General features: G+C 42.4%; 1 protein-coding gene across 1 annotated transcript; it reads right to left on the bottom strand.

The window, feature by feature from the left end:
* Positions 1-1,964: 1,964 nt before the first annotated feature.
* SAMM50 (SAMM50 sorting and assembly machinery component) lies at positions 1,965-25,372 on the bottom strand. The gene is made up of 15 exons (XM_032221725.1): positions 25,290-25,372; positions 23,503-23,613; positions 21,922-22,023; positions 21,033-21,120; positions 18,327-18,433; positions 16,669-16,799; positions 15,684-15,771; positions 14,026-14,154; positions 11,919-11,990; positions 10,368-10,454; positions 8,571-8,641; positions 5,702-5,769; positions 4,243-4,389; positions 3,931-4,072; positions 1,965-2,149 (listed from the first exon to the last, which is right to left on the bottom strand). Exons 1-15 carry the CDS (start codon positions 25,308-25,310, stop codon positions 2,104-2,106), a joined length of 1,410 nt encoding a protein of 469 aa, XP_032077616.1. The 5' UTR covers positions 25,311-25,372; the 3' UTR covers positions 1,965-2,103.

The raw sequence follows: 25,372 nt of genomic DNA, 5'->3' as shown, positions 1-25,372 counted from the left end.
GGGCCCGTTGGCCGGATGCGTTACGCATTGGCCACGCCCACGCCCTGTTTAGCGAAAGGGGTGTGTGACAAGTCCCAATACATCATGTGACGCTATGACGATGTGAGTTTGACACCCCTGCGTTAGATGGAAAAGGTGATATCTTGATTTAGGTTGGTTTTTTTAAAATGATCTCCAAGGAATCTTTTTTTTAATGCTGTGCACAGGGTGTCCATCCTCCTCCTCCTCCTCCTCACATGAATTTATTCAAAAAGAAAGACCAACCCACAACTTGCTGCTGCATCTTCTCTTAGCAAACTCATCAAGAAGTAGCAGCAGCTGGTTGGTCGTTTTGCTTTTCATTTCATTTCATTTATTATATTTATATGCCGCCCTTTTCCCCCGAAGGGGACTCAGGGCGGCTAACAAATCAAATCAGGGAAGGGGGGGGGGGGTACAGACAAAAAAAATAAAATAAACGATACATAACAATACATAATTTAAAAACACACAACAGTCATACCATTCAAGACGGGGGCAACAGCTCTTTAGCCCCAGGCCTGTCAGAACAGCCAGGTTTTAACGGCTTTGCGGAAGGCCTGGAGGGTGGTGAGGGTTCGAATCTTCACGAGGAGTTCGTTTGAGCTGCTGATTCTGTTCTACAGAGGAATGATTGAGTCTCTCATCTGCACCTCTGTAACTGTCTGGTTTGGCTCTACAACCAAACAAGGCAGACACAGACTTCAGAGGATAATTAGAACTGCAGAAAAAGCCATTGTTGGCAACTTTCCTTCCATTAAGGACCTGTAAACTGCACCAGTCAAAAAGAGAGCCCTGAAAATATCTACAGACGCCTCACATCCTGGACATAAATTGTTTCAACTCCTACCTTGTTTCCCTGAAAATAAGACCTCCCTGGGTAATAAGCCCAATCGGGCTTTTGAGCATATGCACTAAAATAAGCCCTCACTGAAAGTAAGACCTCCACGAAAATATTGCAGCACAGCAGCAGCCATGAGGTGACCACGCTTGCCGCCTCCTGCACCTCAAAAATAATAAGACTACCCCGAAAATAAGGCCAAGTGCTTATTTCGGGGGTCAAAAGAAAATAAGACCCTGTCTTATTTTCAGGGAAACATGGTACCCTCAAAACGACGCTATAGGGCACTGCACACCAGAACAACTAGACACAAGGACAGTTTTTTCCCCTGAATGCCATCACTCTGCTAAACAAATAATTCCCTCAACACTGTCAAATTATTTACTAAGACTGTATTACTATTCTTCTTCTCTTCCTTCCTAGTACCTATCTCCTCCCACTTATGACTATAACCATGTTGCTTGTAACTTTACAATTTATATTGTTTTATTTGTTTCCTAGTATGATTTCATTGCTTATTAGTAACCTATGACTATCACTAAATGTTGCATCTTATGGTTCTTGATAAATGTATTCTATTTTATTCTTCTTTATGTACACTGAGAGCATCTGCACCAAACACAAATGCCTTGTGTGTCCAATCACACTTGGCCAATAAAGAATTATATTATATTATATTATATTATATTATATTATATTATATTATATTATATTATATTATATTATATTATATTATATTATATTATATTATATTATATTATAATATCATTGTCTCTTTTTTATATACACTGAGAGCATCTGCACCAAAGGCAAATGCCTTGTGTGTCCAATCACACTTGGCCAATAAAGAATTCTAGGCTAGGCTAGTCTATTATTCTATTCTGTTCTGTTCTTCTTTCACTCTGTTTTCAAAGAGGAAACCGTTTTACTCTGCTGGATGACTCATTGCCAGACAGTCTTCAGGTCGCCCCCCCCCCCCCCCCCCCCCCCCCGGAAGCTGAGATGTCATTGTCCATGACTGGGATGATGGCATCAAAGCCTTGTTCTGAAGGCCAGAGAAAAGGTCACGTTATCTTTGACCGAATCAAAGATAAAACACATAAAATGTTTTTTTTTCCAGTTTTTAATTGAAGTTAATCCTTCATACATAATTATACTTCAATAAAAATATATTTGGGCTATCACACCGTGACACTTGAATTTAGCCACTCCTTTTGGACCAACACCGCCAAAGGCCACCGATATTACAGGAATCTTATTCCCGCTCCAAACTGAACTCCATCACATATTCTGGAAAAGCAAAGGAAAAAAAGAGTTAGGAATGATATCCTCTTTTCCCCAAAAAATTCAAAACATATAAATGTGTGTGTGCGTCAGCATAACTCTGGAACGCCTTGAGCAACCAAACTTGGTACACAGATGCCCTCCAGCCATGGTTCTTAAGCTAGGTGGCAACTCACAGCAGACATATTTGTGACCACAGAAAAATTCTTATTTTCTAGCCATATGGCCAAAAAAAGTCTGCAAAAAGAACCTGTGGTGTTCTCCTTCCCTGGGTTTCTAAACGGATGCACATGACTTACCCTCTGGAAACAAATACTATGTGGGTAAGACACTCCTAACATTCCTCAGGGTGTGTGTTCTGTTATGATACAGCCTGTTGTGCCTTAAAATGCTTTCTACTGTACAGCGCATTAGAGTTGCTATAGTCACAGTACTCCACAAGGGGGCTCCCTCTGGTAAGGGGGAAAATCCAACATTAGAAATTACATTTGGTCTGGATATGTTCCCACTATAAATAAATACCGGGGCAACACCGGCTAATCACCTAGTTTCCAATAATAACAAAAAAAAAATTTTTTTCCTAAGACAGCTCAAAACTCCAGGAAAAATAACAAAACAAAACAAAAGGGCTTAATCGTGAAGTCAATTTTTAATACAATCGGGTATATAGGTTTATTTTGTGATTCAATGTCTATTTCCTAGGGCTATTAATTTTCACCTTTCCAACATCTAGAACTAAATAAAAATAAATGTTTTAAATCTAAAAATCTAAAGGCTGCGGGTGCTTCCAATAAACAGGACACAAACATGTCTTAATCTCTGGAAACAAATACTATGCGAGTAAGACACTCCTTTAATCAATCTCTCTAATGTATCAAAGGAGTCCATTTATTATTATTGTTTCCTGAAGGCAACTTCGTGTCTGAAAATGGTTTGGAATGTGCAAAACACATCAGGTTGTGATCCTGAACGGCTCATTCTTTTACTTTTAAGAATGATGGGATGCTCTTTAGAATCACCGAAAAAGAACCAATTCAATATATCTCCTATATAACCTGCGGACTTAGTAATCTAAACAGATCATGATAATGATAGGTTCAGTGCTATACTTTCTGCGGCACGTTAAGTAGCATTTTTCTCTGCTACAGCACACTTTCTCCTCTCGAGGCCCAATTCTGATTTTAGGCCAAATGGAAAAGAACAACCACCAACCAAAAATCTAATTCCTTTTAGCCCAGGGCAGGGGTTAGCAACCTGCAGCTCTGGAGCCGCATGTGGCTCTTTCATTCCTCTGCTGCGGCTCCCTATTGCCAGTCGGCACCACAATTTTAAGAGGAGCTTCCGGTTGGGGGGAAGGGGAGGACACGCCAGGGGACTCTATGGCAAGGGGCGGGTTTTCCGGTCAGCTCCACAATTGATAGGGCTTTCAGTTAGAAAACAGGTAGAGGAAAAAGCATGCCACGCTAGGAAGAGACTCCGTGGTGGATGGACAGGACTTCCGGTCGGCTCCAGAATTAATGGAGGGGCTTCCGGTTAGGACCTTTGTGGCTCTTTGAATGTTTAAAGTTGTTGAATGTTTTAAGGTTGCTGACCGCTGGCCCAGCTATACAAAACATTTTGAATTAGAAACACGCTCTTTGAAGTTGTAAACAGATGTTTTGACCATTCCAGAAATGTTTGCACCCAGGTGTTTTCTACTTGGAAGTGGGATTATTGTCTTGAAGCATGACGGGGCTTTGCGGTTATGTTCTGAGCTGCAGCTACTGAACACAAACAAACCAACGTACCTATCTCCACTTTGTACTCCCATTGGGATGCAGTAGTTGAGTTCTAGTCGTGCAATGTTGCCAAGCCTCAGGACTATGCCAGCCCCGTAAGACCACCGGATGCACTCGGCCAGTTTTTGAAGGTGAGCCCTTGGTCCTTCCCCTGAGAAGAAAAAGGAAGGTGGGAAGACTAGCAGCAGATACTGGCACAACCAATGCAGCTTGCAGAGCCTACGTAGCTCCCCACATTGCTGCATTTTGCACCACAGAAGCTTCTGAGCGTTCTTCAAGGCCAGCCCCAGGTACAGCGCATTGCAGTAGTCTGGCCCTTACCATAATTAAGGTTGCAGAGATTGCCAGCATTGAGGAAGAAGTGCGTCCGAAAGAGATCTCCAAAACCGCCTTGACCTGGCCGAAAAGGAAGAGGGGTGTAGAGATGCAGACCCCCAGCCCAGTAAGCCTCTCCTCCAAGGTAATCACCTAAAATCGCAGAAAAATATTTGCCAGATTACAAATCCAAGAGACATTTTTCAAAGCAGAGTCTTCTTCATCTGAAAGAAAAATTCACAGTCACTCTGCAGGTATTTCTCTCACAAGAAATGCAGTGAAACATTTCAGGCAGAGTGAGATATCTTAGCAGCAACGCAATTATAGCCAATGGAGAATATACTAAATTGCTAGATAGGAAGCTGTTAAAAAAAAAAAAAACAACTAAAACAGCAACAGAAGCTGTACTGAGCACTTTTTGTCAGCCAGTTACAAATCCATCTGGTGATGGGTTCCACCACAAAACCGCGGTAGACAAAAGCGCGCTCATGACGTCATCACAGCGCGACGAAAACATCGCGCTGTGAGCGGTAAATTTAAAATTAAAGCGAAAACCTTACCCTAACCCCCCCAAACCTAACCCTAAACCTAACCCTAAACCTAACCCTAAACCTAACCCTTAACCTAACGCTAACCCTTAACCTAACGCTAAACCTAACCCTAACGCTTAACGTAACCCTAAACCTAACCCTAACCCTAACCCTAACCCTAACCCTAACCCTAACCCTAACCCTTACCTTTATGTGAATCGGCTTGCTTTAATTTTATTTTAATTTCAATTTAATTTATTTTTAATTTTTTTCATCGCGCTGATGATGACGTCAGGTACGCGCTTTCGTCGAGCGCGGTTTTGTCTACCGCGGTTTTGACGGGTCACGCTGGTGATCATGTTGTCTATCCCACATTTTTCTAGCTTACCAAGAAGTAGTTTGTGGTCTACTTTGTCAAATGCCTTACCGAAATCTAAGTATACTATGTCCATAGCATTTCGCTGGTCTGCTAATTTAATCCCTTTGTCAAAGAATGAAATAAGGTTGAATATATTTACGTAGAAATTAAATCTCCCATCTAAAGTAAATTACAATATTCTGATACAGACATAACTAGGATGAAAGTGACAATGTCCAGTGCATTCCATGCCAAGTAATTTCGCAACTGACACACCAACCAAAACTCTGCAAAAGCCACCTTAGTCCACTTGCTCTGTAAGCAGAACTTGAGAGGGAACCCCAATTGTGATTATGCTCTTGGGGAGCACAACAGCATCCCCATCTTCTTTCAATTAGATCCTGTTCGTCTATATCCCTATCCTGGTAGACTCCAGAGCGTGGTTTCCATTCCTTCTGCCAACAAGCCAGGATGGGGGTTTATAGTCTGTAAGCTGCTCAATTGCTAACCAACCTTTCAACAAGAATTGCTTGATCTCTAACACGAATGCAAAGTAACGGGTTAAAGAAACGCATACCTTCGCTTTGAGGTCCAATACTGTACATGCTGAATCCACGTACACTTGTGGGGCCACCAAGATAAAATCTAAAGGAAAAGTGGAGAGAGAAAAGAAAAATTGAAGAAAGGGAAGTATCTATCTATATTATAAACCACTAAGCGAATAATTGCAACTTGAACATTTTACAGTGTAATATGCTTTATGTATTCTTAGATACCAATCTCTGTGATTCTGAGACTTTTTTCCCCCACTGTATATTTGCAGCAAAATACTGCAATAAACCCAGGGCCCTGCCTTAAACGGAGGGAATCTTTCTGATTAACAACTGAAATTGAATTAGTATATTCATGTTACTACTAATAAAAATAGTAGTATTGTCTACAAGCAACAGCATGGTGGAGCAGCAACAACAGTGCATTAGAAGATCTGCAAGAAATACGGTTTGCCTATCAGCAAGAACTGGTGGGACCATAAAATAGAGCAAGTAATAGAAAATGAAAAAGTCCTCTGGGACTTTAGAATTCAAACAGACGGGCATCTGCCACATTACGTCCCAGACAAAACAACTGTCAATAAGAAAGGCAAAAAAGTCTGGATAGTGGATGTGGCAGTACCTGGAGACAGCAGAATATAAGAGAAAGCACCCAACCCCTCCAAACCCCGCAAACATGATTATTCTGTTAAGTGTTGCAGAAATTGAGTGGCTGGTGGCCAGTGAAGTTGGCAGCAGAGTCGGATAGTGAAGAGGTTGGGGAGGAACATGGGCCAATCCTGGTGGGCTGAGGGGAGCTCAGAGGAGGGCTCTGCATCAGAGGCAGAGAGGGAGCTAGACAGCAGTGAGGCAGAGGAACAGCTGGAGTCTGTTCCCAGTGTGCGCATGCGCAGAGCTGCCAGAAGACAAGAACTATTAAGAAAGCAGGGTCGACTTGGGAGCAAAGTCATACCTTGGAGGTGATTGGCATCTCCCATAGGAAACAAAAGAAGAACAAATGGGGAGTGGCCTTTTGCAGGGACCAATTCATTCCTTTGGTTGTTTTAAGAGTGGAAAGTTCTCTTTGTGACTGTAAGAGCCTCTGTGCCAAATGTTGCCTTGCCCTGCATTTGGAAACTAGTTATCTGGCAGTTCTACAAGCAAGCTAAGGTTCGTGTTGATAAATATTCCTCTGGGAGACTGTTTGCCAAGCCTTGCTGACTGTGAATGAAAGGAATTCACAGTCGTGTAAATAAAAGAGGTTTTGCCGGGACCAAGACTCTGCTTCATGCTTTTTAAGGAAGCCTATGTCAGAACAAGTATATCTGGCTATGGCAAAAGCAAGCAAAGGTAATACCAATAGTAATAGGCACTATTGGATGCAATCCCAAAGCAACTGGAACACCACCTGAATACTACTGGCATTGGCAAATCATCATCCGTCAATTGCAAAAGGCAGCTTTACTTAGAACAGCTTACATCCTGTAACGATACCTTTAACACCACAAACATCCATCTTATTCCAGATCCTTGGGAAGAACTCCATACGTAGACAAAAATGTCAAATTGAGTATGAAAATCTGGCTGACTGGGCGATGAATCATAATAATGCAATGATGCTATCAGTGCTAAGAAAGTTGGATCAGTCAATCACCAAATGTAAATTTATCTAGAGCCTGCACAGGACATTATTCAGAATTTCATAGTTCATTGAGTGAAACATTCTTCTGTTAAAATAAAGCAAATGTATTTCATATTTTATAAATGGCAACAACTTTTATAATCCGATTATTGCAGATTAACTGGATTCCTGGAACAAGTCCATCTACTTATTTTATTAAGACAAACTGTTTTTAAACCGTTGACTGGCAAAAATGTAACAGAAACTTCATATTCTTCTGTACAGTAGGAAAAAAAACTCCATTAAGTCTACTAGTTATGATCCATTGCTAAACCATTATATGCTCAGGATAAACTACTTTAATCCATTATAAGTACAATCATAATACAACTTGGAATTTCCATCATAAATCATGACAGTGGTAAGTGAGCGGTACTGATTTAGTGGCTGGGCATCATCCATGGTTTCAGTCTCAGGAACCTCTAAATTGAATTCTGGGAGTTGAAGCCCACACATCTGAAATTCGCTGAAGCTGAAGAACACTGATTTAGGTAGTGCTGACCAATAGCAAACTCCTACATTACACTAAATGGAGGAATACGTTCTGTGGACCTCAACTGGAAGGGCGTACGAAATATGTGAAGGGAATTTTACAAAGTGTGCTGCCTGTAATGAAAGGAGAATAAATCTAATCCAAAGCATGCCAATCAGCCTGTTCTGACCGAGGCTTCCCAAGAGCATGAAGCAAACTCCTTGTCCCGACAAAAATCCCTTTGATTAATTTACTGTGAATTCTGCTCATTCACATCCAGCAAAGTCTCTCAAGGGAGAAATTATAGTCACAGACCTTATCCAGGGTGGAGAGCTGCCAGGCCAATATCTGCAAAACTTGGCAAGGAAGTCACGAACCAATTAAGCGAACTAATTGTCTCCTGCAAACTCCACTCCCCTTTCGCTTCTCTTTTATTTCCTCTGGGAGGGGCCATTCATCGTCCATCTGTGGCCTTACTCCCAAGTTGATCCCTGCTCTTTAACTGTTCCCTTTGTCTGGCAACTCTGCGCATGTGCACACTGGGAACAGGCTCCCGCTGTTCATCTGCCTCACTGATGTCTGACTCTGAAGGCAGCTGATAACTGGCATATGGCCCTGGGCCCCCCTCTGCCTCTGACAGAGCCCTCATCAGAGCCTTCCCCAGACTCCAGGACTGGCCCATGTTCCTCCCCAACCTCCCCACTGTCCGAATCTGCTGCCAGCTCCTCTGGCCGCTGGTGGGCCCCAACACAGCCCTACATACCTGTCGGCAATACTTGATGGTTTGTCTCCGATGGGAACCAACATTCCACCCCAAAGAGAAGCTGAGAGAACCTTCAGAAAAACAGAAATCTCTTAAATCTCTTAAAGCTGTTTATTCAGAATGTGTAAAAATAATAAAACATTTGATGAAACTGACTTTTTTTGAGCACACACACTTTTCTTAATAAAATGTTTTCGTTGCAGAAAAGCATTTTCAGTGCATTTCAAAGAATGGAGCTAAGATGAAACATCTGCATCTGTACTCTCCAAATGTCAACCCTGGAGGTCATTTTTTTTTCTTGAATTCTTCAGGATTGCCACATTTAGTGCTGTGGGAAACTGGGAGGGGGGGGGAATTGCATGGAGTCGCAGGGATATCTAGCCATAATAACATTACTTTCTCAGAGAGTCAAGGACATTCGGTCTGCACCTGGCATGGTGTGACGGCGTGGCGCCTCCAGTTGGGCGGGTGCACTGATTGAACCATGTGATGGACATGTGGGTGTTGGCCAGGGGCTTGGACTTTCACTTGGGTGGAGAAAACCTGGAAGCTTTCAGATTTGGGTTTTCCAAGATGTGCCCATAGGACATCTCTAATAAAATGGAACTTTGAGGAAACTCAAGTCTTGGATTCTTTCGTTGGGGGGGAGGGGGGTGTTACTTGGATCCTTGACATCAAAAGCCAGATCCTCCTAGGGAGATGGAGGCAGGATAAAAAGCTGGAGGTCCCTGTTGGCCACTTTCAAAAGTCAGTCAAAACAGAAGCATACATCGTTTCCTTGACCATCCTGTACACCACCACTTTGAATTGGTTTCAAATGGTTTCTCAACTTCATGAAAGTATCTAAGCTTTATCCCATGCAAACGTTTTAGTTCTCTCCAAACTTCCACCACGATATTACCAAATACTTCTGAAACTGATTTAGGTTTCAGAAGAGTTTGTTCTGTGACAAGGAGTGGCTGCTGTCCAAGAACCAATGACTGAAATCTCTCCTACTTCACACTGACTCATGACTTCCCCAAAGTAATAACATCTCTATGGTTCCCCACTTTGAAAAAGCTTGTCAGCGTAAGCCAATGTCTTAAATGTAGCAGCTTTAAGATGAATCGACTTCAATTCCCAGAATCAACTCGCTTGCTGGCTGGTGAATTTTGGGACTTGAAGTCCACCCGTCTTAAAGCTGCCAAAGTTGAGAAATGCTGGCATAAGCAAGGAACTGATTTTACACTGGCCTGTTCATTCAGTGCTATACATTATGCAATTCAATATTTTTTAAATAGAAATAAATATTCTAAATATACTATGTCATGACTGTCAGCTGCCACTTCAATGCTCGCTTGCGCTTCCTTACTATTCAGGGACGGACTATTCCCTACTATTCAGTGCCATGAACTAAGGGGTGGGGGGAAAGCAAAGGGGAAAACAAAAGCAAATGCTCTATTTCTTCGAGACGCTGCTTCAAAGTCACCTGGCATGCCGCCTGCATCCTACGCTTGACCGTTATGAAAACATCCTGCCAGAATCTGACAGGGGGCGGACAATGGAAGGGTAACTAAAGGAGAAAAAGGTTTAAGGGATGTTGGCGAGTGATTCACAGTTCTGGCTATATGCATTACTGCAATATACTTGCCTTCTAAAAAAAAAAAAACCTTTCCCAACAAAAAATGGAGCCAAGGATCACTTATATTTAGGAGTTTAAGTGGCGACAGGTCTGACAGCGACATTCCAAACGAATGATGAAGGCAAAGTCATTTCCTGCCAGGAACAATGTGTGAAAGGCTGAAGTGGAATTCTTACCGAGTCCCATAAGAGGCGCTTGTTTAACTGAAGTTCAAAATCCTCCTTCAGAAAGCTCACATCGCCACCAGTGTATCCAGCAAGCTCCTGAAAAAAAAAGGAGGGAGGTTGGTGGAGGGGAAATTCAGAGACAATAAACTGGGTGCCTAATACTCTAGATTTTAAACTAACAAATTAAGTGCTGCTATAAACCAAAAGGACATTATTGCAAAAACTGCTCAACTGTGCCAAGCTACATGATTGATGTAGAGGGGAAAATTCATGCTGCATACCTTGCATTGCAGATAGTATGCAGAGTATGATAGAATCATACAGCTGAAGGTACTTTAGAGATGTGGAGACTCTAGAAAGTGCAGAGAAGAGCAACAAGGATGATGAGGGGACTGGAGACTAACACATATGAAGAATGGTTGCAGGAACTGGGTATGTCTAGTTTAATGAAAAGAAGGACTAGGGGAGACATGATAGCAGTGTTCCAATATCTCAGGGGCTGCCACAAAGAAGAGGGAGTCAAACTATTCTCCAAGGCACCTGAGTGTAGAACAAGAAGCAATGGGTGGAAACTAATCAAGGAGAGAAGCAACTTAGAACTGAGGAGAAATTTCCTGACAGTTAGAACAATTCATCAGTGGAACAGAAGTTGCCTCCAGAAGTTGTGAAAGCCCCAACACTGGAAGTCTTTAAGAAGATGTTGGATAGCCATTTGTCTGAAACACTATAGGGTTTCCTGCCTAGGCAAGGGGTTGGACTAGAAGACCTCCACGGTCCCTTCCAACTCTGCAATTGCATTGTATTGTATGTTACCTAGTTTGGGTAATGAAAGGTCTACAAGAACATTTGGGCATCAGAGTCTAAAATGTGCACTGACAGACTGGAGTTCAGAGAAGGGGCTGGAAACCAAGCCTTCTAGGAATGGTTGAAGGATATGGATATGTTTAGCCTTCAAAAAAAGAAACCCAAAGGGAAATGTATTAAGCCTTCAGATAATTTGAAATGTATTAAGCCTTCACTTCAACCCTGAGCTACAAGTATTCTCCTTTATTTGTACAGGACACAGAACAAAATTACTTCCTGTGATCTAAAGCCTTTCTTCTTTTAATACACCGCAAGATAACATTGGCCTTTTTAGCCACTGCACCACAGTGCTGGCTCAGGTTTAATTTGTGGTTGATACGGGTTCACCATTGCCCTTTTTCACAGGCTACTGCCAGATCTGTATAGTGGTAAAGCATCAGGCTAGAAACTGGGGGACCGTGAGTTCTAGTTCCCACCTGAGGCACAAGCCAACTTGGGTGACCTTGGGTCAATCACTTTATTTCAGCTCTAGGAAGAGGCAAAGGCAAACTGCTTTTGAGACCTTGGCAAGAATATTTCAGGGGGTTTTCCAGCAATTGCCAGAAATCAATACTGACTTGACAGGACCAAAAAAATCCCCCAACCCTTGTCAGATTCGATCTCTCCATTCCCTATTTGGATTTTCCACGTTTTTTTACCCAAATGCATTATTTTTCTCCATATTACAATGAAACTTAGTTAATTAAGTATTAATACCTGATTTATCTTCAGCAAAGCTCCTCGTTTAGGCAAGATTGAAGAGTTTCGAGAATCAATTACCATGGCATGCTACAAACAAGAAACAAAATATGAACTTTGATAAGGCAGCATTAAATGCTAACCTTGTGGGTTGAGAAAACAGTGCTTGGAATCTATTGTTCTTTATTTCAATGTTAGAGAGCTTCAAAAGGAAAAAAAAAGAGAGATTCTCTGGCAGTTTGAAACTAAATGTCTCCATAATTCTGCAGAACTAGTAGATTTGAATTCTTCTTAAGAATGGGCAACATTCATCTTTTTTTAAATGATTTTTATTTATACATTTTTTCTTCTTTAAATTACACAAGTGCTTAATAAACAGTGCATTGTCTAGATCCATGATGGCAAATCTATGGCACGCATGCCACAGGTGGCACACAGGGCACTCTCTGCGGGCAGGTCAGTCATCGCCCCAGCCTAGACCCACCGCGCATGCGCGCACAGCTCCCAACAGCCAGCTGGTCTTCGGGACATTGCTGCACATGTGGGGTGGGGTGCATGCGGGGGACGTGCATGCACAAGGCATGCTCACATTGCATTATGGGGCCTTGTGCAGTGCCCTTGCGCCCTATTTTGGCTTCCAGGTTGGTGCAGGAGGCCTTCCAGGCCCAAAATGGGGCACCTGCACCAACCTGGAAGCCAAAAATGGGAGGAGGGGCAGAGCATATGCATGGGGGGAGTAGGGAGGGGTCATGCATGCATACACGGGGAGTGGGGGGAGTTGTATGTCCCTGTGCGGGAGTTGTGCATGCATTGCATTATGGGTGTGGGCACGTGCATGTGCTGTCGGGAGGTGACAAAAAAAAAAAGGTCAGCCATCACTGGTCTAGATCAATTTGTTATACAGAATATTTATAAACTAGTAATAAAAATACCCCATTTCCCTGGAAATATGACTAACCCTGAAAGTAAGTCCTAGCTTGATTTTTATACATGTGCCCAATATAAGCTCTACCCCAAAATAAGTCCTAATTAAGATCCCGCCCACTCCAGAGTGCATGGGCAAAAATTAAGGTAGGGTGGAGACAGAGGTGGGTTCCTACCAGTTCGCACTTATTCGGTAGAACCGGTTCGTCAAATCTACCGAACTGGTTAGAAGAGGTTCCACCAGTGGACCCGGAAAGCAGGCCACACCTACAGAAGAGGTTCCAAAATTTTTTGAAACCCACCACTGGTCCTTGGATATGATTATTCTACACTATCACGCTCATATTTATAAAACTCAGTGCCTCTGTGAAAGGTAAGGATGACTACTGCGTTTGTGGTGCAATCAGAACATTGCGTGTGTTGAAGTTGTTTTAACGCAAACCAAAGATGCCTTTTAGAAAATAAGTTTACATCATATTCTTATGCATGCCAGTGCTGTGTGTGGAGGTAATTTAAGGTGGTTCTGACAAGTGTCGTCGGCATCTTCATATCCGGTCACATGGGCGGCAAGCCACTCCCATCTGGTCACATGGGTGGCAAGCCACTCCCACAAAGGAGGCCACACCAACAGAGTAGGTTCGAACAATTGTTGAAACCCACCACTGGGTGGGGATGTGGGGAGGTGGAGTTGCCCTACTACTTACTTTCAGACAGTTATATCCAAGCCTCGCACTCCCCGACACCTGCCTTGCTGGCCCATTTCTTCTGCAGCTGGCAAGGCTTTCCTGAAGGCTTCTATAGCTGATAACAAAGCTCCAGATCAATCCAGAACTCTGTGATCGGCTGCAGAGGCCTTCAGGAAAGCCTTGCTGGCCGCAGAAGAAGAAGTTCCTGAAGGTCTCTGACAATGAAAAGGAGGCTGGGGGTGATGTGCACAAGTGAGGTTAGTCAGTGGATGATATTCCCCGAAAATAAGACCAGGTGCCTTTTTGGTGGCAAATAAATAAATTAATAAGGCACGGTCTTATTTCCAGGGAAACGCGGTAATAATTATAATAAAATACCAATGGGCAACATTCATCTTATTAACCTTTTTTTCAGCACTAAAATGTCCATCTCATTTACCATACTAAACAGGCATCACTTGGCAAACTGCATTACTTTAAAAGTCCACGTTCAAATTTTTTTAAAAAAATCTTACAGATACGGAAGACTTGAGGGAGTGTCCACTTTCTTCTCGGACAGAAAACGAGGCCGTTCTCGCAAGGCAGCCCAGTTCTCTCCAGACGGTTTCCCATTTCAGGGTGTGGTTGGTTTTCCAGATAGGGAACTTGGAAAGAAAGAAAAAAAAATTCAAACTTTGGATGAGGAAAAATGCTACATGTTTTCTCCATCTTCCCTTTTATTTCCTTGTGGGACTAATGTGGGGAAGATTGAATTCATATAATAAAACATGCATTCACATACACGAAGTGGAATGTGTTATCAAAAAATCAGCAAAATTATAAAAGGTCACACAGAGGTAAAACATTTACTGGTCATGTTTGCATAATCTACAGCACAGGTAGTCCTCAACTTACAACAGTTCATTTAGCGACGGTTCAAAGTTAGAATGGCACTGAAAAAAGTGACTTTTTTCGTACTTACCACCTTTACAGCATCCCCTTGGTCATGTGATCACAATTTGGATGCTCAGCAACTGGCTCATATTTATGACAGTGGCAGTGTCCCGGGGTCACGTGATCGCCTTTTGCGACCTTCTGACAAGCAAAGTCAATGGGGAAGCCAGATTCATTTTACAACCATTTTATTAATGTAACAACTGCAGTGGTTCACTTAACAAATTTGGCAAGGTCTTAAAATGGGGCAAATTTCACTCAACAAATGTCTCACTGAGCAACAGAAATTTTCGGCTCAACTGTGGTCGTAAGTTGAAGACTACCTGTTTATCAGTGTTTCTCAACCTTTGCAACTTTAAGTTGTGTGCACTTCAACGCTCAGAATTCTGAAGATCTAGCACGTGGGCTGGCTGGGGAATTCTGGGAGTTGAAGTCTACAAGTCTTAAAGTTCCCCAAGTTTGGACACCCCCTGATCTAGCACAACCAATAAAATGCAGAAGATGCCAGCTAATGTTTTGTTTTTAAATCTGAAACCAAAGACACTAGTTTCATAAAAGCCTGGGAAGAAGGTCCAACTGGATGACCAATCTCTCTACGTTGGGTGGAAGATGGCTCAGCTGAGATGGACTACTAGATACTGTGAGGTTATCTCAGCCTCCTGCTGTCAAGAGTTGCCAATATAGCCATAGGATGAACTTCATTTGTGAAAAGTAGAGGTATCAGTCGTGTCTAGCAGCTCTCCCTGAAATGAGGGGCAGGATGCTGAGATACAAGCCATGCCTTGCTAATGTCAAGAAGCGGTGCAGGTACAAAAAATGATCAACGCCTAACCCCATCCCAGTTTGTTGCAACACAGCAGGTAAACAATGCAGTGACCCAGGAACAGGAAAGGTGGTCTGTCAGCTGTCTGCAAGATTCTTTGCAATCTACTTAAAAGCTCACTGAAAAGAGCTTGATGTGGGACATGCAGAAGACAGGGCAGTCACCAGAGAAGCACCGATGTTAGGGCCATGCAGCACCAAATTGGTCCTTCAGAACCCATGGGAACACAAATATAGCATCTGCCCTCCACCCCTTAAAAGGCTGCACCTTTTCCCAGGGCGAGAATCTCAGGAAAAGTAGAAGCTGCCTCAAACAATGGCAGACAGACATTTGTTCTGCTAACTCTACACCACTGGCCTCCCCAGTTATTCACCATCCTTCACTAGCTGGTACACAACATGGCTCTATTTTACCTACATTGACTTCGGTTGATATTCCTCTGTCGGTTTCACGTAGGGAACTCCAAGGAAATTGTCCAGTTACTTTGTACACATTGAGAGAAATGCTGGAAACAAACAAGATAAACAATTTTTTTTAAAAATAAAAAACCTGCAACAAAATCCCAACATAGACTTGAGAAGGACAGAACACTTCTATTCCATTTGTCTCTATGAAGGATTTGACCCTAAAGAACAAAATGTACCATTGCACTGAAAGTTGCATTTTTTTTTTGGTACTTTTAAGCTTAGGGTTAAAAGAAAAAAGCTTATAGATTAAAAAAAAAGTAGCCAACAATTTAATGCTTAGTAATCTTTCGCATCTCGTGAAATATTAACAGCTGAGATATTTGTATTCATTTTAATCTGGGGCACAACTATTTGAAGACTGTGCCGGTGTAATAAAAACCAAGCTCGTATTAGCAAAAGAAATGTTTTTCCATCATGGAAGAAACAGGAAGTTTATAAGACAGGATGTATACAACAGAACGTATGCTAAGATTGTGAGAGAGGAAATCCAAAGTATCTGGAAGATATCTGGAAGGTAATATAACAGCTTTTACCCCCCACACCAGATTCTTCCCTGTCTATAATCTGTCTATTGCTCAAATCTATGATAGTGATTAGATAGGATCCAGACTGCAAATAAAAAAAAAATAAGAAAAGAACCACTCATAGGATGCAGAATGCAGACCCAAATTATCTTGCCAGATTTTACTATCATAATGGTATGACATTGGTCTTCATGAATAATAAGAAAGAGCAGCTATATAATTCTACATCCATTTGTTCCTTTCCAAGTTCACTAATGTTGGAAAACAACCTCGTTCAAAATAAGTTACAATATAATCTCGACATAGGAACTTAAGATGTAGAAAATTAATCCCACACGGCGGATGTGTAACTGTTGGAAGGAAAACTCTAAAATGTATGCCCATAGCATTCACGTACTTTAAAAGTCTTACTTTCTTTCAAAGTGACCAGGCTGTGGTTTGAAGACGGAGAGACCGTATGACGTTTCCTTGGTGCCATAGGAGAACTGGAATGTCACCTTCTCGGCACGCCCCAAAATATTAGGCAGTTTGAGTCCAAGGACCTGTAGTACACGATAGATGGTAAGATGGTCGGTGGCTCATACTGACACGCTCTTTACCATTAGCTTCTCTATCAGCTTTTTAAAACTTTCATTCTCCTTGCAATCTTGAAAAGCCAAGTCTTCAGTTCTTAACATTAAAAGGTAAAGGCAAAGGTTCTCCTCGCATATATGTGCTACTTGTTCCCGACTCTAGGGGGCAGTCCTCATCTCTGTTTCAAAGCCAAAGAGCCAGTGCTCTCTGAAGACGTCTCCGTGGTCATATGGCCAGCATGACTAAATGCCGAAGGCGCACGGAACGCTGTTACCTTCCCACCAAATAGGTGGATCCTATTTTTCTACTTGCATTTTTTACATGCTTTCAAACTGCTAGGTTGACAGAAGCTGGGATAAGTAACTAGGGATTCGAACTGCTGAACTGCCACCTTCTGATCGACAAGCTCAGCATCTTAACCACGGAGCCACCGCATCCCTTCTTAACACTAATCAATCCATATTTTGTTATGATCAACAAGAAAAGTAGCTATCTTCCTTCGAGAGAAAAAAAGAAACCACTTCTTGTTATCTTAATCTAAAATAAAGGTGAATGTTTTCCCCTTTTCAGACATGTTCAACTCTAGGGAGTGGTGCTCATCTCTGTTTCTTACTTTAGTCTAAGGTGGACTAATCTAAAAGCGTAGAACTCATATTCCTAAGTAATTACATAATACAATACAATACAATACAATAGCAGAATTGGAAGGGACCTCTTCTAGTCCAACCCCCTGACTAGGCAGGAAACCCTATACCGTTTCAGACAAATGGCTATCCAACATCATCTTAAAAACTTCCAGTGTTGGGGCATTCACAACTTCTGGAGGCAAGCTGTTCCACTGATGAATTGTTCTAACTGTGAGGAAATTTTTCCTCAGTTCTAAGTTGCTTCTCTCCTTGATTAGTTTCCACCCACTGCTTCTTGTTCTGCCCTCAGGTGCTTTGGAGAATAGCTTGACTCTCTCTTCTTTGTGGCAGCCCCTGAGATATTGGAACACTGCTATCATGTCTCCCCTGGTCCTTCTTTTCATTAAAGTAGAGATACCCAGTTCCTGCAAACGTTCTTCATATGTTTTAGTCTCCAGTCCCTTAATCATCTTTGTTGCTCTTCTCTGCACTCTTTCTAGCGTCTCAACATCTTTTTTTACATCATGACGACAAAAACTGGATGCTGTATTCCAAGTGTGGCATTATCAAGTGGTATTATTACTTCACGTGAGCTTGATTCTATCCCTCTATTTATGCAGGCTAGAACTATGTTGGCTTTTTTGGCAGCTGCTGCACATGGCTGGCTCCTATTTAAATGGTTGTCCACTAGGACTCCAAGATCCCGCTCACAGTTACTACTATTGAGGAAGGTGCCACCTATAAGGTAAGCAACACAAATGGGCCGTGTAGAATTGAAAGACTATTTCAATCGTGTTTCTATTTAGATGGCCTAGCTATCATGTTTCAGAGCTGACACTTGGCAAAAAAAACCAATGATGCAAGACCTACCATGCTTCCTTCGTTGTTGCCAACCATGGTGTTGTAACTTCCAGTTAGTCTTCTCAGTTCTGTTACATCAAAGGTGACGTCTAACCCATTTGGAAGAGCATTGTCACCTAAACACACAAACACACACACAGGTGCATTTATTAGTCAAGCCAACAGGGCTGACCCCCTGGCCAAAAAGATATATACACTTATGCAATAGCAATAGTTAGACTTATATACCGCTTCATAGGGCTTTCAGCCCTCTCTAAGCGGTTTACAGAGTCAGCATATTGCCCCCAACAACAATCCGGGTCCTCATTTTACCCACCTCGGAAGGATGGAAGGCTGAGTCACCCTTGAGCCTGGTGGGATTTGAACAGCTGAACAGCTGAACTGCAGTCAGCTGAAGTAGCCTGCAGTGCTGCATTTAACCATTGCGCCACCTTGGCTCTTACTTATGAACAGTAAGATAGATTCAGATTGAGTTACACAGAATTTTTGAGCATCAAAACTGGGCAAACTAGGTGTGATTTACTTATCGGTGATACCCCAGGCTTGGCGCGCGAGCTGGGGTAGTGGTTAGAGGGCCAGACTGGCACCGAAGAGACCCAGGCTGAAGTTACCTTCATTTCAATTGGGAAAGCTAAGGACTTCCAGATGCCTGACCCCTTCCATCCCCAACTCTAGTCCTGTACTAGCTGGGAGCTGAGGGTAGAAAACTCCACGGCCCATACCCAATTTCCCACTCTATTATAGGCAGTCTGATTCCAAGTACAATGTCAGGCATGGAATCTATCTTTTTGCCTTTTGGATTTCAGGCCTGCCACACTTTCTACTGTGGGAAAATGGGAAGGGGGAATTATAGGGAGCTGGGTGATGTGTAGCCATAACAACATTCTTTCTTGAAAGTCAAGGTCACTTTTGTTCCTGCACCTGGCCGGATGTGGATGGAAGGAATCTGCCTTCGTGGCAGTGGAAGATTGGACCATGTGATGGACTTGTCAGAAGGTCACCAAAGCGAATCTTATAACCACTGCAACCTTCGTAAAGATGAATCAGTTGTCAAGCATCCAAGTGTAAATCACATGACCCTGGGGATGCTGCAATGGTCGTACATGTGAAAAATGGTCATAAATCACTTTTTCCAGTACCATTTTAACTTTGAATGGCTACTAAATGAACTTCTGTTAAGTCAAGAATTACCCTGTACTACAATAATTTCAAAAAAAGTTCTAAAATTGATCTTTTTAAGGGATGTTTTTTTTAATATAACAATTAAAAACTAATTTGGACTAAAACTAAACCAAACTTCAGAACAAGCAAAGGTAAACGTTCCCCTAGCACATATGTCCTAGTTGTTCCTGACTCTAGGGGGCATTGCTCATCTCCGTTTCTAAGCCAAAGAGCCAGCGCTGTCCGAAGATGTCTCTGTGGTCATGTGGCTGGTATGACTAAATGCCGAAGGCGCAGGGAATGCTGTTACCTCCATACCAAAGGTGGTTCCTATTTTTCTACTTGCATTTTTACATGCTTTCGAACTGCTAGGTTGGCAGAAGCTGGGACAAGTAACGGGAGCTTATTCCGTTACGCAGTGCTAGGGATTTGAACCGCCGAACTGCCGACCTTTCTGATCGGCAAACTCAGTATCCTAGCCACTGAGCCAACGCATCCCTTTTCAGAACAAGTAACACCTAAATACACAATGGCAATGAGAAAGATTATTGGACTTGATAAAACAGACCTGCAAGCAGTATCCAAACTCCAGCTAAAACAGGAGACTAGCCCTTCCTCGCTTCCCTATTGCTCTCCTTCTGCATGCTAACTCCTGCAAATGCAGGATGAAGTCTGCCATTGCTTCAATCCTCAGCAGAGAGATGTGCCAATACCCCCAAGCCTCCATCTCCACAATGGGAAGAAAAGCTTTCAGAAGGGCGGACTCATCCCTTGATCTGGGTTTAGCGGGGATTAGTGGAACTAGCTAGGCCTTGCTATTGTGTAGAAGCTGCACTCTTCCTTTTTATTTCACTTGACTTTCGTTTATAAATTTGGTCCAAGATTGGCAATTTAAAAGATTTAACTATAAACAGATAAAAGGGGAAAACAGCACTATAATCAGGATAGAAGTATCATTATTGTAGGGAGCGCAATTTTTTTTTTTTTGGCAATTTAAGCGTATGTTGAAAAAGCAAATCACTTGACGTCTTCTGTAATAAACGGACCACAAATCCCAAGATCAAAAATGTTGGATGTGCTACTGATCCACATTTTATAACTGTTTTGTCTTTTTGTAACTGTTTTTGTCTACGAAAACCTTTCAAAGCTCTCCATGCAGGGAGCAGTACAACAGCACATAGCTTCAAATGATTTGATTTTGATTTGATTTGATTTCAGATGATGAGAAGAGAGCCAAAGGTGCTTTTTTTCAAAAGGCAACTGGACTTTCTGGTTTTTCTTTGAAGACATTTCACTTCTCATCCAAGAAGCTTCTTCAGCTAATCAAGGAGAGAAGCAGCCTGGAAGTAAGGAGAAATTTCCCTAACAGTGAGAACAATTAACCAGTGGAAAGGCTCGCCTTCGGAAATTGTGGGTGCTCTTATCACTGAATGTTTTTAAGAAAAGTCTGGACAGCCATTGGTCTGGAATGCTATAGGGTCTCCTGCTTGAGCAGGGGGTTGGCCTAGAAGACCTCCAAGGTCACATCCAACTCTGTTATTCTGTTATTATTACCTTGACATGTATCGATCAGTACATCGACTTGTCTGAATATTCCTAGGCGGAGGAGCTTTTCACGAGCTTCATGTGATTTCCTCATCACCTTCAAAATATAAAAGTCATAATCAAATTATTACAAATATTTCCAATACCAACATGATAAATCAACACCCATTCCTTTGGTGCCAATTAATACAACTCACTCAATGAGCTGTGCATTTTCATTAAAAAAATTGAATTTTCTAAGTACTGTACTTGAACTTTTACAAAATTAGATTTTAATTCCTTTGGATTTACATGTTATGTACTTATCCTTTCACTAAAAAAAATCAACCAACTCCACAGAGATACTTTACTGTCTTGAAAATCAATTCCTTTTCTCAGATATGTGCAGAGGTACGTATTTGAGTAATTTACTGATCCAGATTTCAAGATCAGATGTAGAATTTCTACTGCCTTTGGAGGGGTATGAAAAGATCTCAGCAACATGGAAAAGCTACACTAGGAAAATGCCATTAACTATGGAATGTTCATATAATTTAATGCAAATATGCAACACTAAAGCCTAAAATGCCTGTGGCAGCTCATTTCATACTCACATCAGATGGCTGAGTTTGTGATAATTCATACTGAAAAGACCTGCATACTATTATGTCACAAGTAACCCCTGAAATTTGTACATCTGTATCCATTAAAAAAAATCAGTGTCTTTCCACCATCCCAAATTGATACTCAAAACCTGCTTCCAAAATACTAAAAACTTTTTAGTAAAGTTTTGTGAGATTATTTGGGCACAGAAGTTGAGCAGTCATATTTCTAAATTTCTATGGAATTAAATAAAGATGCTAATATAATGTAGTTGTTGAGATTTTTTGATAGCAGGTTAAGGAATTTCAGCACTCACATCAATCAGGTTTTTAGCTTTGAAAACGTCACCGATTTCATACATGATAATATCATCTTTAGTTCTTCCAAGTCCTTCAAAGTGTATATGCTGAACAACCACCTAAAAAGCAAAGTAAGAAGTATTAAATAATGGGCAAATATTAGAAATTGCATTAGTAGATATGATGATTCCATCAGCATAAAGATTTTGTCACAGATTTTGTGAAGAAATGTGTTCAATATTAAGCAGATCCTCTACCACCTAAAAGTTAGGAGCATCTAGACCAGGGGTGTCAAACACACATCATCACAGCGCATCTTGTGACGTATTCGGACTCCCCCCCCCCTTCGCTAAACCAGGAATAGGCGTGGCCAGCACATGACGCATCCGGCCGGCGGGCTGGGAGTTTGACATCCCTGATCTAGACTAAGCAATTTTTGCCGAGAAGACCAATATTTTTAATTCCTCCAAGTTCTTCAAAACTGAAGCCCAGGATTTTATTTTGATAAGTCAGATCAAACAAATGGCTCCCCTAAACAAACTCATTAAAGCCCTTCATGGTGTTGGACCTGGGTACTCACTTATAAAGCCCTTCATGGTATTGGACCTGGGTACTTGAGAGACTGCCTGCTGCCAATTACCTCCACTAGACCGATTAGATCCCACAGATTAGGCCTCCTCCAAATTCCATCCGCCGGCCAGTGTCAACTGGCGACTACCCGGAGGAGAGCCTTCTCTGTGGCTGCTCCGACCCTCTGGAACGAACTCCCCGTGGAGATTCGAACCCTCACCACCCTCCAGGCCTTCCGCAAAGCCCTTAAAACCTGGCTGTTCCGACAGGCCTGGGGCTAAAGAGCTGTTGCCCCTGTCTCGAATGGTATGACTGTCGTGTGTTTTAAATTATGCATTGTTATGTGTCTTTTTTTAATTTTTGTCTGTATCCCCCTTCCCTGGTTTGAGTTGTGAGCCGCCCTGAGTCCCCTTCGGGGGGAAAAGGGCGGCATATAAATATAATAAACTAAACTAAGCTAAATACATCCTCTTAGTTTTCCTTGTATGTTCCCCAAAACAGATAATTGTATCCTTCTGTTTAAGGTTTTTTACTTTTTTTTTTAAAAAAATACTTAACTACATTTGCCCACCTGAATTTATGCAAAGTATCACATAAAAAGACAAGTTTATTTCTAAATATGTCAGGCACAGTTGTTCCAAAGATGTATCACTTGTAACAGTAATCATTTTTATTGCATATAGTACAGTACTCTATAATGGTGGTCTCTAACTTTTTTGGTACCAGGGACCAATTTGATGGAAGACTATTTTTTCCACAAACTGGGTGAGGGCAGGTGGAGTTCACAGTAGAGTTTGCACCCCTAGGAGAATCTAATGCCTGATGAACTGAAGTGGAGCTGAGGCGATAAGGCCAACGCTGGGGAGCAGTTGCAAATACAGATGAAGCTTCATTTGCTGACTCGCTGCTCACCACAGCTGTGCAGCCCAGTTTCTAACAGGGCATGGACCAGTACTGGTCTGTGGCCCTGGTGTTGGAGACCCCTGCTCTACATAATCAAGGGGAAGGCAGGGAATCCTTATACTTACATCTTTATTTTCAAGAATTTCTTGTTTAGTTTCTGGTTCAACCTCCACAAGCTCTGCTTCTTCACCTACACCACCAAAATCAGGACCACTCGTGGGAAGAGGCTCCAAACTCTGAAAATGCAGATTCAGTAGTTTATAATCCATCAGATAAACTACTAGATTATTAGATGAACTGTTTCTTCACCTACACACTGTATCACCTACACAATATCTACAGACCCCTCACATTCCGGACATATTGTTTCAACTTCTACCTTCAAAACGACGCTATAGGGCACGGCACACCAGAACAACTAGACACAAGGACAGTTTTTCCCCAAAGGCCATCGCTCTGCTAAACTAATTCCCACAACACTGTCAAATAATTCATTAAGACTGTATTACTATTATTCTTCTCTTCCTTCCTAGTATCAATCTCTTCCCACTTATGACTATAACCATGTTGCTTGTTATCTTTATGGTTTATATTGTTTTTGTTTCCTAATACAATTTGATAGCTTATTATTAACCTTGACTATCAAGTGTTGTATCTTTTTATTCTTGATGAATGTATTTTATTCTTCTTATGTACCATGAGAACTTATGCACCAAAGACAAATTCCTTGTCTGACCAATCACACTTGGCCAATAAAGAATTCTATTCTACTCTAATCTACTCTATTCTACTTCCAAAAACAAATGTTTTAATTAGGTGCCATCACTATCCCTTTACACTGGAAACAAAAGTAAGTGAGATAATGTTGTATTCATGCCCAGTACTCTTCAACATCTTCATCAATGATTTGGATGAGGGAATAAATGGGGAACTCATCAAATTTGCAGATGACACCAAGCTGGCAGGAATAGCCAACATTCCAGAAGATAGGCTAAAGATACAGAAGGATCTTGACAAACTTGAAGCATTGGCTAAAAATGAGAGCCAATCTGAGGAGGAATGAAGGCAGATAGGTTAGAAGCCAGGAAACTCTTGAGTTTTGGGGCTGGTCCTGCCTCTCAGTCCACGCAAGAGCGTCGTTGCAGGAGAAACGAGGGCAGGGAGGACAAGGCGCTCTGCTTAGGCTGCCCAAAATGCAGGTAGTCCTTGACTTACGACTACAACCGAGCCCAACCTCTCTGTTGCTAAGTGAGACACTTGCTAAGCGGGCTTAGCCTCGCTTTACCACCTTCCTTGCCGCAGCTGTTCAGTGAATCACAGCGGTTGCTAAGTTAGTAACGCAGTTGTTCAGTGAATCTGGCTTCCCCGTTGACTTTGCTTGTCGGAAGGTGGCAAAAAGGGGATCAGGGGTCCTCGGGACATAGAAACGGTCGTATGTCTGAGTCAGCGGCCAAGCCTCTGAGTTTCGATCACCCGACCGTGAGGCCGCTGCCAAAGGATGAAAAAAAATGGTCCCAAGTCACATTTTTTTCAGTGTTGCTGTGGACAGTCACTAAACAAGCTGCCGTAAGTCGAGGACTGCCTATAAAGACGCCTGTAAATCCAACGACAAATGCCATCAATGGATCCAAACGCCATATTGGGTGTGGGGTGTCTTTTTCCACTTTATTTAAAACAGGAAAGGACTGAACTGCAACCCAATTATCTCCCACTAACATGGGGAGGGGGGGGGGCTCTTCCAAGCCTCCCTCCTTTTGCTGGGACACCCGAGGTTGGTCCGAAGCCACCCACCGTCCCCGGAGCGGCCTAAGCGTAGAGGCACTCTGCACACGCCCAGAAGACCACCGTCGGCCGGTGCCCCCCCCCCCCAACGCCCCCTCTCCCGCCAAGGTCAGCCGGGCGAGCTCCCTACCCGCGCGTGCACCGTCCCCATGGCCTCCGCCTGGAAAGCGCGCCGCTCCGCCTCCCGCGCATGCGTAGCGACCGCCTCCTTCC

This window comes from Thamnophis elegans, chromosome 7 (assembly GCF_009769535.1).
Source record: "Thamnophis elegans isolate rThaEle1 chromosome 7, rThaEle1.pri, whole genome shotgun sequence".
In the NCBI taxonomy this organism is placed as follows: Eukaryota; Metazoa; Chordata; class Lepidosauria; order Squamata; family Colubridae; genus Thamnophis; species Thamnophis elegans.
Note: the sequence above shows the minus strand (reverse complement) of the source record. Positions and strands in the feature narration are given on the sequence as shown.